The sequence below is a fragment of the Alternaria burnsii genome (genome assembly GCF_013036055.1).
Source record: "Alternaria burnsii strain CBS107.38 chromosome Unknown 744, whole genome shotgun sequence".
Lineage (NCBI taxonomy): Eukaryota > Fungi > Ascomycota > Dothideomycetes > Pleosporales > Pleosporaceae > Alternaria > Alternaria burnsii.
Window position 1 is genome coordinate 377,032 of NW_024066119.1, and position 18,183 is coordinate 395,214.

General features: G+C 52.3%; 7 protein-coding genes across 7 annotated transcripts; 3 read left to right on the forward strand and 4 right to left on the reverse strand.

Moving 5' to 3' along the window:
* Positions 1 to 1,951: 1,951 nt before the first annotated feature.
* GT037_008598 (uncharacterized protein) lies at positions 1,952 to 3,767 on the reverse strand (the record flags this gene model as incomplete). Its single annotated transcript, XM_038933645.1, has 2 exons — positions 1,952 to 3,460; positions 3,531 to 3,767. The coding sequence occupies 2 exons, from the start codon at positions 3,765 to 3,767 to the stop codon at positions 1,952 to 1,954; spliced, it is 1,746 nt and encodes a 581-aa protein (XP_038783610.1).
* A 929-nt stretch (positions 3,768 to 4,696) lies between these two features.
* Positions 4,697 to 6,383, reverse strand: GT037_008599 (peroxisomal adenine nucleotide transporter 1; the record flags this gene model as incomplete). Its single annotated transcript, XM_038933646.1, has 2 exons — positions 4,697 to 6,280; positions 6,330 to 6,383. The coding sequence occupies 2 exons, from the start codon at positions 6,381 to 6,383 to the stop codon at positions 4,697 to 4,699; spliced, it is 1,638 nt and encodes a 545-aa protein (XP_038783611.1).
* Positions 6,384 to 8,054: 1,671 nt separating this feature from the next.
* GT037_008600 (uncharacterized protein) lies at positions 8,055 to 9,215 on the forward strand (the record flags this gene model as incomplete). The annotated part of the gene is made up of 1 exon (XM_038933647.1): positions 8,055 to 9,215. One exon carries the CDS (start codon positions 8,055 to 8,057, stop codon positions 9,213 to 9,215), a length of 1,161 nt encoding a protein of 386 aa, XP_038783612.1.
* Positions 9,216 to 10,040: 825 nt separating this feature from the next.
* On the forward strand, positions 10,041 to 11,708 carry GT037_008601 (pectate lyase; the record flags this gene model as incomplete). Its single annotated transcript, XM_038933648.1, has 1 exon — positions 10,041 to 11,708. One exon carries the CDS (start codon positions 10,041 to 10,043, stop codon positions 11,706 to 11,708), a length of 1,668 nt encoding a protein of 555 aa, XP_038783613.1.
* Positions 11,709 to 12,647: 939 nt separating this feature from the next.
* On the forward strand, positions 12,648 to 13,824 carry GT037_008602 (uncharacterized protein; the record flags this gene model as incomplete). Its single annotated transcript, XM_038933649.1, has 3 exons — positions 12,648 to 13,097; positions 13,148 to 13,238; positions 13,289 to 13,824. The coding sequence occupies 3 exons, from the start codon at positions 12,648 to 12,650 to the stop codon at positions 13,822 to 13,824; spliced, it is 1,077 nt and encodes a 358-aa protein (XP_038783614.1).
* Positions 13,825 to 14,976: 1,152 nt separating this feature from the next.
* GT037_008603 (uncharacterized protein) lies at positions 14,977 to 15,673 on the reverse strand (the record flags this gene model as incomplete). The annotated part of the gene is made up of 2 exons (XM_038933650.1): positions 14,977 to 15,096; positions 15,161 to 15,673. The coding sequence occupies 2 exons, from the start codon at positions 15,671 to 15,673 to the stop codon at positions 14,977 to 14,979; spliced, it is 633 nt and encodes a 210-aa protein (XP_038783615.1).
* A 631-nt stretch (positions 15,674 to 16,304) lies between these two features.
* GT037_008604 (pci-domain-containing protein) lies at positions 16,305 to 17,629 on the reverse strand (the record flags this gene model as incomplete). The annotated part of the gene is made up of 2 exons (XM_038933651.1): positions 16,305 to 17,311; positions 17,365 to 17,629. The coding sequence occupies 2 exons, from the start codon at positions 17,627 to 17,629 to the stop codon at positions 16,305 to 16,307; spliced, it is 1,272 nt and encodes a 423-aa protein (XP_038783616.1).
* Between the last annotated feature and the right edge of the window lie 554 nt (positions 17,630 to 18,183).

An 18,183-nucleotide genomic window follows, 5' to 3' on the forward strand; every position in this document is an offset into this window, starting at 1 on the left:
GCCCAAAAGCAATCTTGGATGCCAGTCCGTTCTATGCGGTGCCGGGAGGTAAGCACCAACAACGAACGAATCGACTTGGATTCAATGAGGGACTATAGTGTGTATGAGGAGGAGTACAACACTACGGGTGTATGTTATAAGTAAGGGAGAAGTGTAGTTGGGAGAGGGAAGCAAGAAGGAGGGGGAACAGTCGCAAGCGTCCGGAGCAGCTTGGGTATGTATTAAATTTTTATGGAGGATAGCGGAACACCCCAATGCACTTTCCGAAGAGCTGTTGAGCTATCGCATCGCCAACGATGCCGAAGACGGCAAGGCCCTGCACCACGTCCCCCATACCGCCCCTGTCCATCCCTAACGAAGCCACGGTAGACGACTCGGAAGCCCTTCGGAACCCGATTTTGTACACGACGGCAGGTCTACGGGACAATTTGACTACCTAGCTATGCTCAATGACTAGCAAGGTTTTTTGTAAAGTCAAGATTGCCAGCCTTTTCCATGATCGATGTGCACGAGGTGTTGGCGGGAGCTGCTCGCCATGGCGATTTCTACAATCGGTCTGTTGGGAGCATTTCCGCATTAGTTGCTTCTTGCGAGCTTGCGAGACCCAACCCGAGCACGAGTACCTGCATGTTGAGCCCTTGCTATCTCTCACCAACAGCTGGTCAAGCACACTCTACTGCCGTTGATCCGCTGACTGTTCCAAAGACTGATGCCTATCAGTACCGACTGCAAGTTTACCCCTCTCAACAGCTACCCATCTCCCAACATCTCGACACCGCTCCCATTTCTTGTCTCCACCACCACGGCCTCCCCACCCCACCTCGCCCTTCACACCGTCATATCGCCATCCCCCAGAATAACCAAACACCTGTCTCACTATCACAAAACCACGCCAAGGTAGCATCAAAGATGATGCTCGGGTCTCCTCCCCCGATATCTCCTACCGGACTCCGGTCGTAGCCACCCAATCAGCACCCAGAGCGGCCGCTGCCGGAACAAACATCAAGCACACACTCAGATTAGTATAATAATAGATGACGCTGGAACAAAAAGCATCGGCTTCTAGATAGTCGTGTCTGATGGTTCGAGAAGCCGGATCGAAGCAGTGAGATATGACTTCGGTGATGCCTGGCAAACGTCGTCGGGTGCCCTGCGGCGGTACCTGATCGCAAAGTCCCGTAGTGCCCCCAGCCGTAGCGCAGGCTCACCGTCCTGTTTGCCTGGTAGCGGTTCTGCAGAATAAGCAAACACACGCACTCAAGTCCATCAGAAACTAGAGAAAGGGAGCTAGATTCCGACGTGCATTCCGAAGATCCAGGGTCTGGCAAGGCTGGGGTTGCGCACTGCTGCCACTGCGTTCGCGGCGGCCAGTCCCGCAATTTGACATCAGAATCGTACGATTTTTCCACACGCGGCCTTTCACATGTCAACGCCAACTAGCCAACAGCCAACGCCAATGCAACATGCATGCGGCTCTACCCCAGATTTTCATACCAGAACGATCAGCTAGTCGGCGCCGAGTAGTCTGAGCACGTGGAGTTTGTAAGATTTAATTAGTACAAATTGGGGAGGTGCCCAGACGTGTTGTTCTGGCACAGAAGGAACAAAGAAGCCTCGGAACGAACGTAATTCGGGGTATATTGGTTTCAGACAAAGGAAAATAAGTTTAAAGCAATATGTAAATACCCCCAAAGGAGCTTTAGAATCTCTCGGGTTTCTTCTCGAGACGGTTCTTCTTCATCCACCCCATGTGCAACCGATGCTTGACCAAATGGCACCAAACACCCCCATCCCTATCTCACTTTCTACAGTTTACTGCCTGCATCCCGCGTGCCGGACTCCAGACTGCGTCAGGTATAGTGCCGTAAAACTCGTGTACTAGAAATTCACCCAGACGTACACGCAAATGGCCCCGCAATTCTGTCGACTTTCGCTAACGCGACATGCCATCCTAGTATGATTCTTCCTCAGCTTGTGTCGACATCTTCCTTGGCCGTGCAGGAGGGGCCATGTCTCCAAGGTCCATGTTGTTGCTTGCCCTTCGTCCTGCACTTTGACGTCTTGGTATCCCGCTTGGTGTAGGGATGCCCGTCTTCTCTAGTGTAAGTCGCCTTCCTACCGGCGTAGAGATGCCGCTTCCTTCGCTGTTAGTGTCGTTGTCACGTCGCGACATGGATAGTGAGTGAGAGTGGCCATGCCCGCTCATGGAGCTCCTTGGCCTTGGCAAACGGGGCTCCGCTCCACTAATCGACGATGATTGGTAGTGACCCAGTGGTGTTCGGTTGCTACTTCTGCTCTGCGGTCTCTGCATTGCTGATGCTGATGACATGGAGGCTCGGCTGCCAGGCCTGCTGCTAGTCGGTTCTCGTGAAGAGTTCGAAACACCAAACGAGAGCCGATTTACGGCAGAGCCCGACTCGTAAGCGCCGGGCACTGATGACCCCGCTGATGCGTGCGAGTTGCGCTTCCTACCGCTCCTCAGTGTGACCGTGTTCGGCACGTGGTGACCCATGGCACTGACATTGCGTGGGCTCGCTCGCGGTGGGGTAGTCGTGGGCGCGGGGAGCTTGGAGCGTGCTGAATGAACCCGCTCTTCGAGTTTCTGCATCTTGCCAATCAGGCCCCGGATTTGATATAGTGAACCTGATCTAGGCAAATCCGCTGGCGGTGGCGCCGCACTCCCAAAGCTCGGTCTAGGCGGTCGTGATGTGAGTGTAGTTGGTCGTGTAGAAGGCGTCGCCCGTCCACTGGCACTTGTGCTTGGTCGCGATGCCGATAGACTCGGGTTTCGTGAATGTCTTGGGGCCCGCTGGTAGAGGCCGGCGCGAGGGGTCGCAGCTGGATCCAGAGGCGCAATCGAGTTCTTGCGCCTAGGCATAGGCGTTGAGGGTACATGTCTTACGGTGATAGGAGCGTCAGACAAGGGCGGGGAGGGAGGAGTCGTGTCCGGGAGTAGCCCATCTGCTTTCGAGTGTGGCGGTGTCGAAGCAGCTGTGGGGGAAGAAACCGTAGTCGCGGTAGTCGATGCCTCGGAAACGGGCGAGCGTGGTCTCAGAGCATTGCCAGAGAGATGGCTGGACACCTTTCGCTGATGGTGGCCTTCGATAGTCTCTTCTGCGATGCGCAACTTCTCCTGCGTAATCTCCGTCTCTATCCGCAGATCCGACAGTTCATCCCTAAGTCGCTGTGTTTCTATGCGCAGCGCCTCTCGCTCCTGCTCCCCAATTTTGATCTCTTCCTCCAGCATGACACTGCGTTCGATAGCTACGTTGTACTTGGACTCGACGTCCTCGAGTGATGATGTTTGGTTGCGTGCCTGACGCTCGAAATCGTCGCTTTGGACTTCGATGTCCCGGAGTCGCATCTGAAGGGCTCGTTGACTCTCGCGCATGGCGGTAATCTCCTTCTGCAGAGTGTTCTGCGCATTGTTGGCCTCGGTCTTGCTCTGCTTGTACTTTGTCTGTAATGTCTCGTTAGCAATCGTCCGAGCTGGGCAGATGTCCGCTCCGCGTGCGACTAAAGTCACTCACCTTCCACTCCTCGACCTCAAATCCCAGCCGCTCCGCCTTCTCTTGCAGCTTGCGCTCCCGCTTCTCGCTCTCTTCGACATCGCGCTCGAGCTCGGCCTCTAGTTCCTTGCTTGATGCCTGGAACTCCTGCAGTTCCGTCTCGAGCGTCTCGTACTGGGCCTTGTAGTAGGCTAGTTCCTCCTCGAGGCTGCTCCATCTTCCCCGGCTCGGCGAAGAGTGAGCAGCGTTGGTCGTCATGGTGGCTGTGGCGGTGTGGTGGTTGGGCTGCGACAGCGGCAGCGGACAGCTCGTGGAGATCAGGGGAATGAGCTAGGCGGGGTGCGGTGACGAAATGTCAAAAGACAACTACTCGGTCGCGGTTCTATGTCGTCACAGTCGCCTACGACATGGATATGCGCCGCTGGATGGTGTGCGCGTGGGCTGCTGCTGCCCTCTCAACGTCCGGGATGTTGACGATTCCACTTTTGTCCAATGCCGTGTGTTGTCGCCAGTCATGCGCCGCCGACTGTCCGATGCTACCAGCCAGCTCTCAGCACTCCCAATGTCGTCGCAACAATGCTTTCCCTGTTCCTGTGCAGGTTAGTAGTTAGTAAGCCGCTCAACTGCGGCATGCAGTCAGATGTGTCGCCAGCGGTGGTTGTTGATGGAGGCGCTGCGGGCGCGGAGCCAGGTGGTTAGCGCATTGGCCTCCAGGGCAACCACGGGCACCTTGCTGCAACCAGCCACCGGGATGACACATGGGACATACCGTGACCAAGCATCTCCACAGTAGCCAGCGCAGCAGAGACAACAAAGCCCCAGCCGCCTGCTGAAAATCCTGTTCGACTCGACCACCCGACTCTATTTCGAGCCTGGCACCAGCCTTCTTGGTGTAGCTCGCACACAGACGGCACATCATTGGGACGCTTTCGAGCTCGGTAGACACATTACTTGCGTGAAGCGTGGCTGTGGATACGGATACCCTGACGTTTCAGATCGCCCAAGGTAGATGGACAGTTCACCCGGAAATTATTTGCTGCTATGCATCATCTACCATAGCTGTGCACGCTTTTTTTTCTGACCCCGAACTGTAGCAAAAGAAATCCACCTTTCAAACATTACAAATATAAATCAATCGGGTATATGTACAGTCTGAAAGCGCTAGGTGAAACCATCCGCCCTCTGCTTCACTCCTTGATGCCCTTGTCGGGACCATTGATGTCCTTGATGTCCGCGTCTAGAACAGCGTCCTTCGCTTGCTGCGATGCGTCGCTTGCTGCCTGCTTGCCCTGTTCAAACGCATCTCCAGTTTGCTGTGTTGCGTTGCTTGCGGCAGTCTGGCCTTTGTCTAGGACACTTTTGCCCTGGTCGTAGACACTGCTAGCAGCATTACCAACGGCCTCTCTGCTCTTCTCGTACACCTGCCCAGCTTGCTGCGTCCCGCTGTGCACAGCATCCTGAGCGGACGCCGTTGCCGTTTCTGCTGCTTGCGCGCCTTTCGAGTAGGCATCAGCAGCATGTTGTCTACCCTTTTCTACAAGCTCCTGTGCTTCATGTGAGCCCTGCGATACGACCTGTTTTGCAGATTCTGTCGCATTGCCGACAACTTCGGCACCCTTCGCATACGCTTCGCTAGCTTGTTCCTTGCCTTGTTCGTAGGTATTTTGAACACTGTCTGATGCCGACTTTGCGACCTCGCTCGGGCTAGGGTATTTCTTCAGCGCACTCTGCACGGTGTAGTACAGACTGATGATGACAGCATGAATACGGTCCTTCATCAGCATCGTGATGCCGTGAGAGAAGAAGCCTTTCAGCACTTCCGCCCCAAGGCCCTGGTACAAGCCCCATATCCCTTCCGTCTGGGCGATGCGCAAGATAGTACTGAATACGGTCCGCTGCCTGGCTTGTAAGGCTCTGGATCCCAGCGCGTCGTTAGACTTCTCTTTGTCCGAAGTCTCACCGGTTCCGGAAGAAGGCTCCTGTGAAGACACTTGGGCGCGTGTCTTTGCAAGCGAGAACGGATAGGTGACGGTGGAGGCGAGGACCTTGCTTATGGCAGCCAGGAGGAAGGTCATACGCGCTCCGGGGTTATCTCGATTTGCCCTGGGTACGACTAGTCGCAGGAGAGCCTTGTGCAGCAGCATGGTGATTGAAGGGTTTAGGGTCAGGATCAGACTGGCGGAGTACCCAGACCAGAAGCCTTGCATGCCCTTCTCGCGCCTGATCTCCCATGCGATATCTCTGGTGCTGGAAAGCGGGGGTATGGTGGTCGAAGACTCCTGTTTCATCATTGCTGCCGTTTGCTTCCGGGTAACGATCTGCTGGATGGGTGTGGTGAAGAACTTGGAGAAAGCGCCTGCCAGGACACCAACGCCGATCTCTTCGAGCGCAGGCAAGCTACGCCCACTATCTCGCGCATCGAGCCTCTTCTGTCGCACGTACGAATACGCCAGGAAGAACAGGAAGCTGTCGGCGACGCCCTTGAGAGCTTCAGGCACGACACCAGTATAGAAGGCCTTGGGCCCACCCTCCCTCTCGTATATCTTCTCGATGGCGTCGAGAAAGCCATTGTAGTGCGGGTGCTTGTCGCCGGGATGCAGTTGGCGCTGGACCTGGAGGCGCGTGATAACAACGTCCAGAGGGTATGTTATGAGTTTGGATATAACGGTGCCTAGGGCGCCAGACGTGGCATGGCCGAGGGCAGGGAGCGCAGTGCCGACAGCGCTATGTTCCTCCCTTTCGTGGGAAATGTGGTAGAGGGTGAAGGCATCCTGGTCATGGTCAGTGTATGCTCGACCTGCACATGCTAGAAGCGCTCACGAGCTGCGAGTTGTAGATGTAGCTCATCTTGTCAGGATTGACGTTTGAGGCCATCGCAATAACCCCGGGAAAATGACGGCTTAAAAAGGATTTAGGAAATAGCACAAAAGCATTGAAAACGCGGGGAAAGCTTTCATGGTTCGCGCAGACGGATCCGCATCGCGTGTCCTGTGTCACCAGCTGCAGACGTCATGGAGGCGTTTGGGCGAGGCCAGAGCTTCAGCGGATAGCCGAGCTACAACTGGACAAACTTCGCTTGTGAAAATACCTCTCACCGACAACACCACACGCGTCAACGTCGCGCGCCAAACTATGCAGTCGCATCCACTGTTACAGGAGACGAGTGAGCCTTTCATTTCAAGTCTCCGTCTATCCGATACTCTGACGGCAGCGCGCGCTTGAAAGGCTGCGGCGGTACCGACGACGACGCTGCACCAGACGAAAAGACACCAGTATGCTACATGCGCTGGGAAGAATCACGACACGTACACAAACGTCATAGCGACCGGAGTACTCAAAGGGACTGCGAGAACTCTTCGTGGGTATTGATCGCAGTTCAAAGTATCCTCCAAGAAAAATTACAGCCGGTATTTGTTAAGGCATGGAAGCACTCGCTTGCGAGAATGGCCTCCATCGTTTCACACGCTGGCTACATGCGACAATCCTTTTCGAACTCTTTCACGGCTTGATACTGGGCTATGTGCGACATGCATGATGAATACTATTGTAATACCGATGTTTCGATCCGCTCGTTGACAGGCGTGACATTTCTAGCCTATCTACTGACGGCTCCACTCACCCATCTCCGAACAGAAGCCAGGCAGTCAACAAGACATGGAAGGACTCGCTTGCGAGGAAGATGATGATTATCTCACTGCTGAGTACATGCGAAAGACGGTCAAGCCAAAAGAAGATTTAATCAAACTCGCTAGATCCGCCGCTATTAGGTTAAAATCTACGACATGGGGTGAAATCAGGACCATAGTCAACCGGAGAAGCACCATGAAACTATGGTTTCGTCAACCACGCCACGGCCAATACATTGACAATGTATTGTTGTCAATCCAGCATCGCCATAATCACCCCAGAACGATTCGGTGGCCACATAAGTGATAGACTTGGTATACATTGCTTCGGTCAAAACGGTGCTTTTATTCGGGACTTCGAACACGACAAGCGTACCACGACAAGCGCTGCTAAACGGTTTCCGCCTTCTAAGATGCACGCTGGTAAAAGCCACGAACAAGGAGCCGTGATGACAGCGTTGGGACATGCTTTCCAGTCTAACAGGATCTCAGACATCTGTTGCGGTTGACTCAAGATATGCCGAATAATGCTTTGGCAACTCGAGGTTGAAATCAAGCTCTCTTGAGAGGACTGCCTTTAGCCAAACAGTTTGTCGGAAATCATCCACAGACTCAAGTACTGTGTACTTGATTGTCTCTTTAGCTACACAAAAGAGCTAGGTACATCCTGTCAATTGTATGCACGCTGTGTTAATCTATCACTACAGTGTTGTGAATCTGTGTAGGCATGGACTCCAGTTTTTCACAACGACTGCCATGTTGCCTTGTATATGAGGTCGATATGACGTCGACTCAATCCTGTATAGTACATTAGATACACTCACTCCGAACCACAACTTCTACAACCGTTCTCATCTTCGGCATGAGGTTGAGTATCCGCCCTGGAGTTACTCATGTTGGGAACGTCAAATTACACGAAATGTCCTTTGTTTCTGAGCTCGACGCGGAGGGTCAGGACACGTCAGGAGATGGCACGAAAAACATTTCGATGGATCAGAAGAACGTCGTTATCTCCCGAAACTCAATTGAGGACATTGAACGCAACCTCGCCATTGTGATTCCTTGCATGAACGAAGATGAACATGTTCTTCGAGCGCTTCTGCGTGGCGTTCCACACCGGTGTCTCGTTATCTTTATATCCAACAGCGACCAGCTGAACTTCGAGGCTGAGCGCAAACTCCTACTCAACTTCGGGAAGATGGCCGATCGTCACGTAATCGTGGAACACCAAGGTTCGCCGACTTTCGCTCGCGCTTTCCAGGAAGCAGGTGTGACGGATATCTTACAGCCACGTAGAGAACAAGGAGATCTTTTGCGGATCAACAACGGAAAAGGAGAAGCCATGATGCTTGGTGTGATCATCGCGAAACATATGAACCGTAAGTTCGTGGGTTTTATCGACGCCGATAACCGCGTCCCAGGATCTATTCTCGAATATTGCAAGGTGTATGCCGCTGGATTACATTACGCCTTACGACAAGCTGATGATGCTGGAAAAGAACAACATACGATGGTGCGTATCAAGTGGAACTCGAAGACCAAGATCGAGGATGGCCAACTTGTATTTAACGAGCTTGGCCGCTCCTCGCGCGTCGTCAACGAATGGATGAACCGCCTTCTGAAAGCCCTTGGGGGCGGCACTACACCAGACACGATGATCGGAACTGGTAACGCCGGCGAACATGCCATGAGTATTGATCTTGCCCTAAAACTCCGATTTGCAACCGGCTATGCAGTTGAACCGTTCCAATTGATCGATATATGGGAACGACTCGCCTTTTCACAACAACCATTATCAGTGCGGATCCTACAGATCGAAACCTGCAACCCCCACATTCATAACGCGGGGCATGGTGATTGCCACATCGAGCGCATGCAGACTCAGGGACTCAGCACGATATACCATTCGAACCTTCCGACTTCTGGACTCAAAGACGATCTTCGCTGTTACATGCAAAAGAATTTGGCCGGGTTCATAGGCGACAACGGAGAACCCAGGAAACCACGCATATATGATCCACTTGGTTCCCTGGACTGGACGATCTTTGAGAAGGCTCTCCTTAAGATGAAATTTTGCTAGGTATAAGGTAGGGGAATCGGTAGCAGTCTAGATGCAGGTTGGACAGACACAGCCCAAATCAATCATAGTATTACTTCCCACTGATGTTCGTCTTAGAAAATCGTGTCTTTGGCAGTTTCGATCCATGCAGCCTTACCTCGTGCGGTTGCGTAGTTGAAACGCGTGACGTGGAATACCCAGACGCATAGAACCTCAAGGCTATCTACTGACAGGCGCGACGTTTCTAGTGTCGCCGCCAACAGATGCACACAATATAGCTGTCACAGCCGCCAAGACTAACATCCTAGGCATGAAACCAAACGCATCGCTCGCGTAGATTGTCAGATGCCGGACCATCGGTTTCGAGAACTGGACGCGCAAACCAAACACGGCATTCTTCCCGGGACGCTAGACTAGTCCTCGTCTATGTGTTTTCTGGATTCATAGCCCCACGAGTGTTCGGACCTACTCTGGCGTTGCATTGATCGCATCCCACACGCAGTTCAAGCGACGGTAGGTGACCTGCACTTGGTAGTTTGGAGTTCAGGGTGTGTGGAAACATCGTCCTACACCATGGAGACGGGACATGAGTAGATGAGGAGTAATCACTCCAGACAGGATGACTATAAAGGCGTCTGCAGCCAGCGCATTACAAAATCCTCATCCTCATCAGGACCAACGATCTCTTCCTTGCCTCCTACACTTTCACTCTCTTCTTTGTCTTCTACAGCTTTGTGCCGGTCACCCTTCTTTTCTCGACTGTGTCATCTTTGCTGGACAATACCTTCGTTCTTCAACTCTCTCTACAACATTCACTTCCAAACCCTTTTCGAAAACCTATAAAATATGCGTTTCTCTCTCTTCACTGTCGCCACCGCGGCTTTGATCGTCTCCGCCTCTGCGGCTCCTGCCCCTGCTCCTACCCGCGCTCATGGTCATCGTGGTGGTCACCACAACGGTACAGAGACCAATAGCCTCAACCATGGCACAAAGCACCCCGGCAATGGCATGAAGAACGGTGCGGGACGGGGTGGGCAACCATATGGCGGTGCTTCTGGTGTTTTCCCTACTGATGGCAGTGCTCCCACAGGGAGCTTCCCGGGCTCTGGTGGCCAGCCATCCAATTCTGGAATGACTGCGATTCCCACTTACCTGCCTGGAAACGAGAACGAAAACGACAACAAGCGAAGATCTCTCGTCTCTGATCCTGCTTTCACTAAACGCCAACTGTTTGACTGGGTCTGGAAAGCCAAGTCCGACGGAAGTGACAAAGCCTCTGATTCTTCCGACGACAAGGAGACCTCTGGAGAAAGTAAGGACGATAAAAAGTCTAGTTCCAGCGACGATAAAGAGGACTCTACAGACTCTTCAAAGGGTTCATCTGACTCCAAGGAAGACTCCACTGACGAATCGAAAGACACTTCAGACTCATCCGGCTCTAGCGACGAGTCTTCTGACGACGCGAGCGACAGCACTGGAGGTAGCTCCGACGATAGCACATCCGATGACAAAGAGTCCAGTGACTCTGGCTCGAGCTCTGGTGGGGATGAAGAGGCAGATTCTCCAACTGAGGGTGGCGATCCGAGCTCGGAGTCTGGCTCAAACACTGAGAGCGGCAGCGGCAGCGATTCCTCGTCTGGCGACGACTCTTCCTCGGGTGGAGACTCGTCCTCTGGCTCAGGCGGCGACTCTTCTTCTGGTGATGAGTCTTCCTCGGGTGGTGAATCATCCTCCGGTAGCGACTCGTCTTCAGGGGGAGAGTCTTCTTCTGGCTCAGGCGGTAGCTCCGCACCAAGCTCTGGATCGGGTAACTCCACTGTACCTGCCTCTGGTGGTACTGCAGCAAGCGGCACCATGCCAGCAGCAGCTGGCGAATCAACCCTTACAGAGACCATGATGGTAACAGGCGAGTTCGATGGTGGCATGAAACGTTTCGGTCGTGGCGTATCCTGCACAGGACAATCAGAAGGAGGAGACAGCGATGCAGTATTCTCTCTTGCAGCTGGCGCCACTCTTCGTAACGTCATCATCGGTGCCGATCAGATCGAGGGTGTACACTGCCAAGGTCCTTGCACTATCGAGAATGTCTGGTGGGAAGATGTTTGCGAGGACGCTCTCACCTTCAAGAAGGACGGTGACGGCACAGTCACCGGTGGTGGAGCTATAGGCGCATCCGACAAAGTCATCCAGCACAACGGTGTCGGCACAATTACAGTCAGCGGCTTCACTGTCTCTGACTTCGGCAAGCTATACCGGTCATGCGGTAATTGCAAGACGATGGGTGAGCGCCATGTAAAGATCGACAGTGTGAAGGCTACAGGTGGAAAAGCCACTTTCGTTGGCATAAACACCAACTACGGAGATACTGCGACAATCACCAACTCTTGTATCACGGATACAAAGGCTATCTGCGAGGAGTTTGAGGGCAACGATACCGGTGCTGAGCCTAAGCAGATCAGCGAGGGTCCTAGCTCCGCTTGCATCTACACTCCTGCTGATATCACCGCTTGTTAGATGGGCTACCTGGGATAAATGGTAAGTTGAAAATGGGATATCTTAGAAGAGCATATGGTTGCTTGGAATCTCGAGATCGGCGATGATGTATCCACTCATTTACTCTACACCTTTTTGTGTATATACTCTCTTTTTCAAAGAATCCAATACAGAGATCACCTCTCACCCTCAATCACACTCTCTTGTAGATCTGCCCTCGAAATCACTCCATGGCATATCTCTCTACTTCCAAAAACAAGGCATCAACCCCATCCAAGAAGATCATCTTTGTGTCCGATCGCTTCATCGCTTGCCATGTGGTTACCTTCGTGAGTTTGCGCAATGGATAGACGGCCTTTCTGTAATCGTAGAGGCGGTAGGTGGTAAGCTACCTTTTTTCGCAGGGTTTTCGCCGGATCGCTGGTACTTGGATGTATAGATCGACATACTTCAAGTTGTGGTGGTAATCTCGCGCAAACTCGATGATAATCTCCAATGCCAAAGTTGAGGGGGATCAATGGTACATAGTCAGCGCGCGGACAGAAAAAATCGGAAGCGGAGTGATGCTCCACTCCGCTGCCCCGCAGGCGAAAATGCGTACTAGTAACATGGAAATGTTTCAGCTCGTAAATTACCCGTTCTACGAAGTGTTGAGAAGGCCCGACTGAGCTACTTGGGATTTTTAGGGGATTAATGTCACTGTTTCGACGATAGAACGCGTTCGAGCTTGATGTAGCGTACCTTCACAAATCGCAGAGTCCTAGTTTTTGTTACATGACGCTCGCTCCATCGGACAAAGCATGTACCACAAAATGATTGATCAGCATCCATACACTGCTTGGAAGGGGCATATGGGTCTGCCCTTTATATCAATCAATGAGTCCTGCGATACCGACCTTCGTTTCATCAGATCCATCTACTCAGCCATCAAAGACTATCTCAACAGACCCACTTGCAGCAATGTCTTACCCATCTACCTACACAGCCTACCGTCGCAGCGCAGGCAAAGACAGCGCCTCGCGTCAAAACCCTCTCACTCTTGAAAAAAGCCAGGAAACGCTCCCTCAAGAAAAGGACCTTGGGCCCAACGATGTGGTCATCAAGATCCACGCTGTATCGCTCAACTACCGTGACGTCGCTATGCTGGTTAAGGAGTACCCCGTCCATATCACTGAACAAGGCATCCCATGCTCCGACTGCGCAGCCGAGGTCGTTGGGTTGGGGTCTGCAGTCAAGGACTTCCACATAGGAGATGTCGTTGCTCCAATTTGCAGCCAAGGCGACCTTCACCCAACCGATGATGGCATTTCAGTGGCTATCGGTGCGAACGGTCCAGGCACACTGAGGCAGTACGGTATCTACCAAGCAAAGCACCTAGTACACTTGCCAAAGAACTTGTCCTGGGAGGAGGTGAGTGATTGAGAGAGTATACATAAATACATCAGACTAACCAGCCACAGGGCTCGATGCTCCCATGCGCAGGCGTCACTGCTTGGAACTCATTGGATTCATTGAAAACTGTGCAGGAGCACGCTAGTGCCCTTCTCCAAGGTCTGAGCAAAAACTCCAGATCTTCAAACCATCCTACTCACCGTCTGTAGGAACCGGCGGTGTTTCTATGTTCTCCCTGCTACTTTGTCTCGCCGGAAACATCACACCAATCATCACGTCTTCCTCGGACGAGAAGATCAAAGCTATTCAAGAGAAGATCAGTGATAAGGTTCGCGGTCTGAACTACAAAACCGATGATCAAGCCGCCAAGATCAAGGAAATCACGAATGGTCGTGGTGTTGACTTCGTCGTCAACAACACCGGCGTTGGCTCCCTTATCGATGAAATCGGCTACCTATGCCCCCGTGGCGGGACTATTTCTCTCGTTGGTTTCCTTGCTGGCTGGGAGGCTGATTGGAAGCCATCTGATCTCATCGCCTTGATGGGCAAGGGCGCAAAGTTGAAGGGTATCTCTGTTGGATCGAAGAAGGATTTCAAAGACATGAATGCGTTTATTGAGAAAAAGAATGTGAAGTTCGATGTCATGTTGGACAGGACTTTCGGGTTTGAAGACGCGAAGAAAGCATTCGATCTGCAACTATCGGGTAACTTTTCCGGTAAGATCGTTATCAAGGTCGCGGAATGAAGGGATCGTCAGAACTTGGTTGCGATGCTTCGGTTTCCTCAAATTCGAGACTGCCTTTTGTTTGGATAACGAAAAACATCATGATCTACATAAGGATTGCCGGAAAGCGTTAAATATATGGCCAAGCGAGGGGTAAAGCCTAGCGTATTGGTATCGCAGTGCCGTCATTGCTTATATGTGCATCTCGCAACAAGATTGCAGTGCTTATCCGCAACCAACCCCAAAACAGCCAATACAATGTATACGATGACGAGAAGATGGTGGCTTGCCAGCTTAGGCAGCCTCACCGTCCTATCTGTTAGCATCGCTTTTATTGGCTGCAACCCGAAAGCACAGCCTCCACAGCCTGTCATAACACCCTATCATCCCGTCAGGCGTCCAGTCTCACGACCAGCCTTGAAGCTCCCCAAAATCGGGCAGAAGCAGGCTGAAAGGCATATAGCGGTGCTGTCGCGCGTTTGATTTCACGACTAATCTTTACACGTTCACACAGTAAACAGCATCTAAGTACCACTGAATCACAAAATATCTGAAATGGGTATCCCTACTACCCCACAAGAAGCTGCACCCGCATACGAAGAAGTATTCAACGACCATCCTGTGAACCGATGTGCGCCCTCGGGATCAGATTCAGCTGTAAGCCATCCTATTCAACCATGTTTGAAGCTGTAAATTGTCTAATATATTGAACTGCTATCCAGTACGCAACTCTTCCCCAAACCGATGACCACGACATTGAACTTCACGCTCAATCTCACGACCATACAAGTTCCTCGGTCGCAGCACCCGGCATCTCTTCTTCTCCAGAGACATTGGCACAGACAATCACCAACTTTCTACGACCTAATCCCGAGCCACACACGCATTGCGAGGTATGTGACAACCAAGTTCAAACTGAGGCGAGGCGGAGGCGGGAGGGTGAGAAGTACTGTTGTACCATGGTCGCAGCGACTTTCATGACATTATTTGTATGTGGCATGTTGTTGGGAGTGTCAATCGTTGCCATGGCGGCGAAGAGAAAGACGTCTGAGGACTAAGAGAATGTGGCTTAATCGTGCGACTGAGTACTCAGGTATGTAGTGATCTCGAGAATCTAAACTTCCGGAACTTAATGCGATCCAAATCAAAGAACTCTACAGTAGGCCTACAGTCTCATCCCTTGAACGCTCGAGCAAAAGCATCTGTTTTTGCACCCATTTTCGCGATCTTGAAGTCAACGCAAGATTCGTAGGTTTGCCTCGCAGCATTTCCATACCACCACCACTGCAACACCTATACTCTAGTTAGCAGCCTATATGCATCATTGCGCCAAAACCAGTGCGCTCATGGTACTTACACAGTCACCAGCCACTGCACATTTCTCGTCTAATCCCTCGGGAATCGTTACACTAAACTCCCTCTGTCCAATGGGAACGTCGCTCTCGGTCTTTCCTGGCGCATACCCTTCTTCCCACACCTTCAACATATCCCCCACAATTTCGTTTCGCTTCGTATCCACGATACTCACGTTTGCCGACCCTTCGTGCGGAATTCGAATCCATACTTTGAGCGGGACCACCTGGCCAGCTGACCATACCTGTGTATTATTGGCAGGATTGTCGGAAAATTGCAGGCCTTTGCAGAGCCAGAGGTTGCAGGTGGAGGCGCTGTAGGGGGCGGCTAGGAGTTCGGGGAGACCTTCGACATGCGAGGTGTTGTCATTGTTGATAGTGCGCGTGATGGCAGGACCACAGAGAGAGTTTAGAGTAGGACCAGTGGGACGCGAGGGGGGTGAGGTAATAAGGCCATGGGAAAGAACTCTGGGGATGAGAGTGAGGAATGTCGTTGTGGCTACGGCGGTGAAGTACATTTTGGGCAGCGCGCAAGACGTTTTTACAGAAACAACCCAGAAATAACCCAGAAACAATGATAGAAACACTCTGCTCTGCACTTATGATTTCTGCGACGGACATGGCATTTTATACACGCCTTCTCATTGCCACTAGATATCTCCTCGTATCTCCGCCTATACTGTCCCCTTGTCCGTGGTTCCAAATCAGAAACCAGCATCATTGGGCGTGTCAATTTATCTGAAGACGATATATCGTTGTTGTGTGGATCCGCTATGGAGTGAATGTAGATCGCCAAGGTTTAGCGAATGAGACGGGGATATGTATAGTGCCGGCTCGGTAAGGCTGCCTTTGCGCTGCCGGATAGTACAAGACAATATATTCGGGGAAAAGAAGCAAGGTTATTGTGATGGCTTGCCGATGTATAGCCGATCTGAATCATGAGCCATAGGTAATGTTATTCTGCTGTGCTCTAGCGGAGCAAGGTTCATGCTATCCTCGAGGCATAACACAAGTTCAATTAAGTAATGCTTTACCACGTCATATGTCATCGTTATTAGCTAGTCGCATTGCAGGTATAGCATGCTTAACCATCTATGCTTCTATTGTACATCGCTTTGGGAGCTGTCAAAGGTCCCCTTACCACGTGTCTTACTCCAGCAGAGAGGCTTGGTTGGTGTAGAGCACATCGACCACATTGCTCAGCTTTTCAAGTGTACTGAGTGCCGCGTCGTAGCCTTGGTCACGTTCTGACTCGTCGTACACGATCAGACAACCCGCGCCCTGGTCCAAGACTCCAATGATGACCTTGTCAAGGATCATTTGCGAGAGCTTGCGCTCAACTTGTATCGTGTCGAGCCCGACCATCTTGGCGACGTGGTCAATCTCTACTCTGCTGAAGGGCTCAATGACCTTGATCAGGTTCTGCTCCAGCATGTTGTCGTATAGGCGTCGGAGATGGGAGGTGATGAAGCGGTCGCTGCCAAGCTGCTGACGGTAGTCGGTCAAGGCGGTCTCGTACTCTTCAAGACTGCGATTGGTGTGTGCTCGCGCTACGGCCTTCATGGCCTCTAACCGCTTGCCCGCGTACTTGACAGCGTGCTTGGAAGTCATGAGCGAGGTGACGTCGTCTCCAAGGTTGAGCATAATCTTGCATAGCAGCATGTACTGGAGTGCTGAAGTGGCCTTCTGCTCTTCGTCTTGTGAGTGGTACCCCTCCATAGCTTCGATGAAGTAGGAGAATGACGTGTTGAAGTCGCCGTCCTCTGCATGCAGCATACCACTCTGCATATCCAGCCCAGCTTGCAGCAGAGGCGGGGTGTAGACTGAAGCAGCTGAAGTCCGTGCCGATGTGAGGGCAGCGCGGCCCTTTGGTATGTTGCCCAATGCATGGTAGACCCTTGATTCGAGGAGCTGAACCTCGACCAAGACCAGCTTATCGTCCAAGCGCTTCAACTCCTTTAGCAGGCTGTTGATGAGTGTGAGGGCTTCGTAGTAGGATTGCTTCTGCATGTACAGGGACACGAGTCGGGTTTCTAGGTTCTGCCGAAGGAAACCTCTCCGCTCTGACACGGCCCACTCTATGCATGACTTGGTGACGTCGATCTGGATGTCGACAGTGTTGGGGATGGCGGTGAACAGGTCAAGTAGTTGTCGGACTGCGACGATTAGCTACAAGCGCTTCAATGTGTACCCAGACGTATTTTCTTACCCAGTTTGGATGTCTTCGCCTTAGCAAAGGACGACATTATCGACCGCGCCTGCTTGACCAGCTCCGCCAGCGCATCCACCCTCTTCTGGTCACGGTACAGCTCACCAAGTCCGATCAAAGCACTCTCATAGTTCTTGATAGCAGTCTCGTTCTGGCCTGGATCTTGTGATAGGACGTCTTTGAAGATCTGCTCGGCCTTGGAGGGATCCGACTTGGCCAGCTTCTGCGCCTCCGCTATCCGCGAGCTCGTTTCCGGGACGGCCATGGTGGTTTACTGAGTCCTGGTGGTATACGCGATGATTTGAGGTGATATGTACGCGCGGGTCGTGAGGTGGAGCGTGCGATGGAGTGGCAGAGATGGAACTGTTTGGTGATGTTGAGCTCACAAGCTCACATGGAGATGCGGCGGATGCAAGGTCGGCGGTACGTAATTCCGATAGTTACGGTAAAGACGCCACACTGCCGCGCCACACACCCAGGGCAGATAGCAACCGCAGTTCGGTCAACAACGCGCGACGAGAAGGGGTCATGATATCCGCTAAAAAGCGTTCGCCTTCATGTCGCTTTGCTAGATCTATCCAATTTTGTGCATGCAATTGGCGTATCATCACAATGGGGCTATCCTCTTCGCGCCATTGCTGCCCCAGCGACGGCTGAGTTGGCAGTCGCGCCTCCATCGTCATCGCCTATTGGCCAGTGCACGTAAACAAACCCCAAGCTATTGATCAACACACCGCCCGCCCTGCATCTCCAGTCCACTTTCCCACACTCCCACCCTCCACGATATCACGAACTATTATATACCCTGCGCTGGATCGC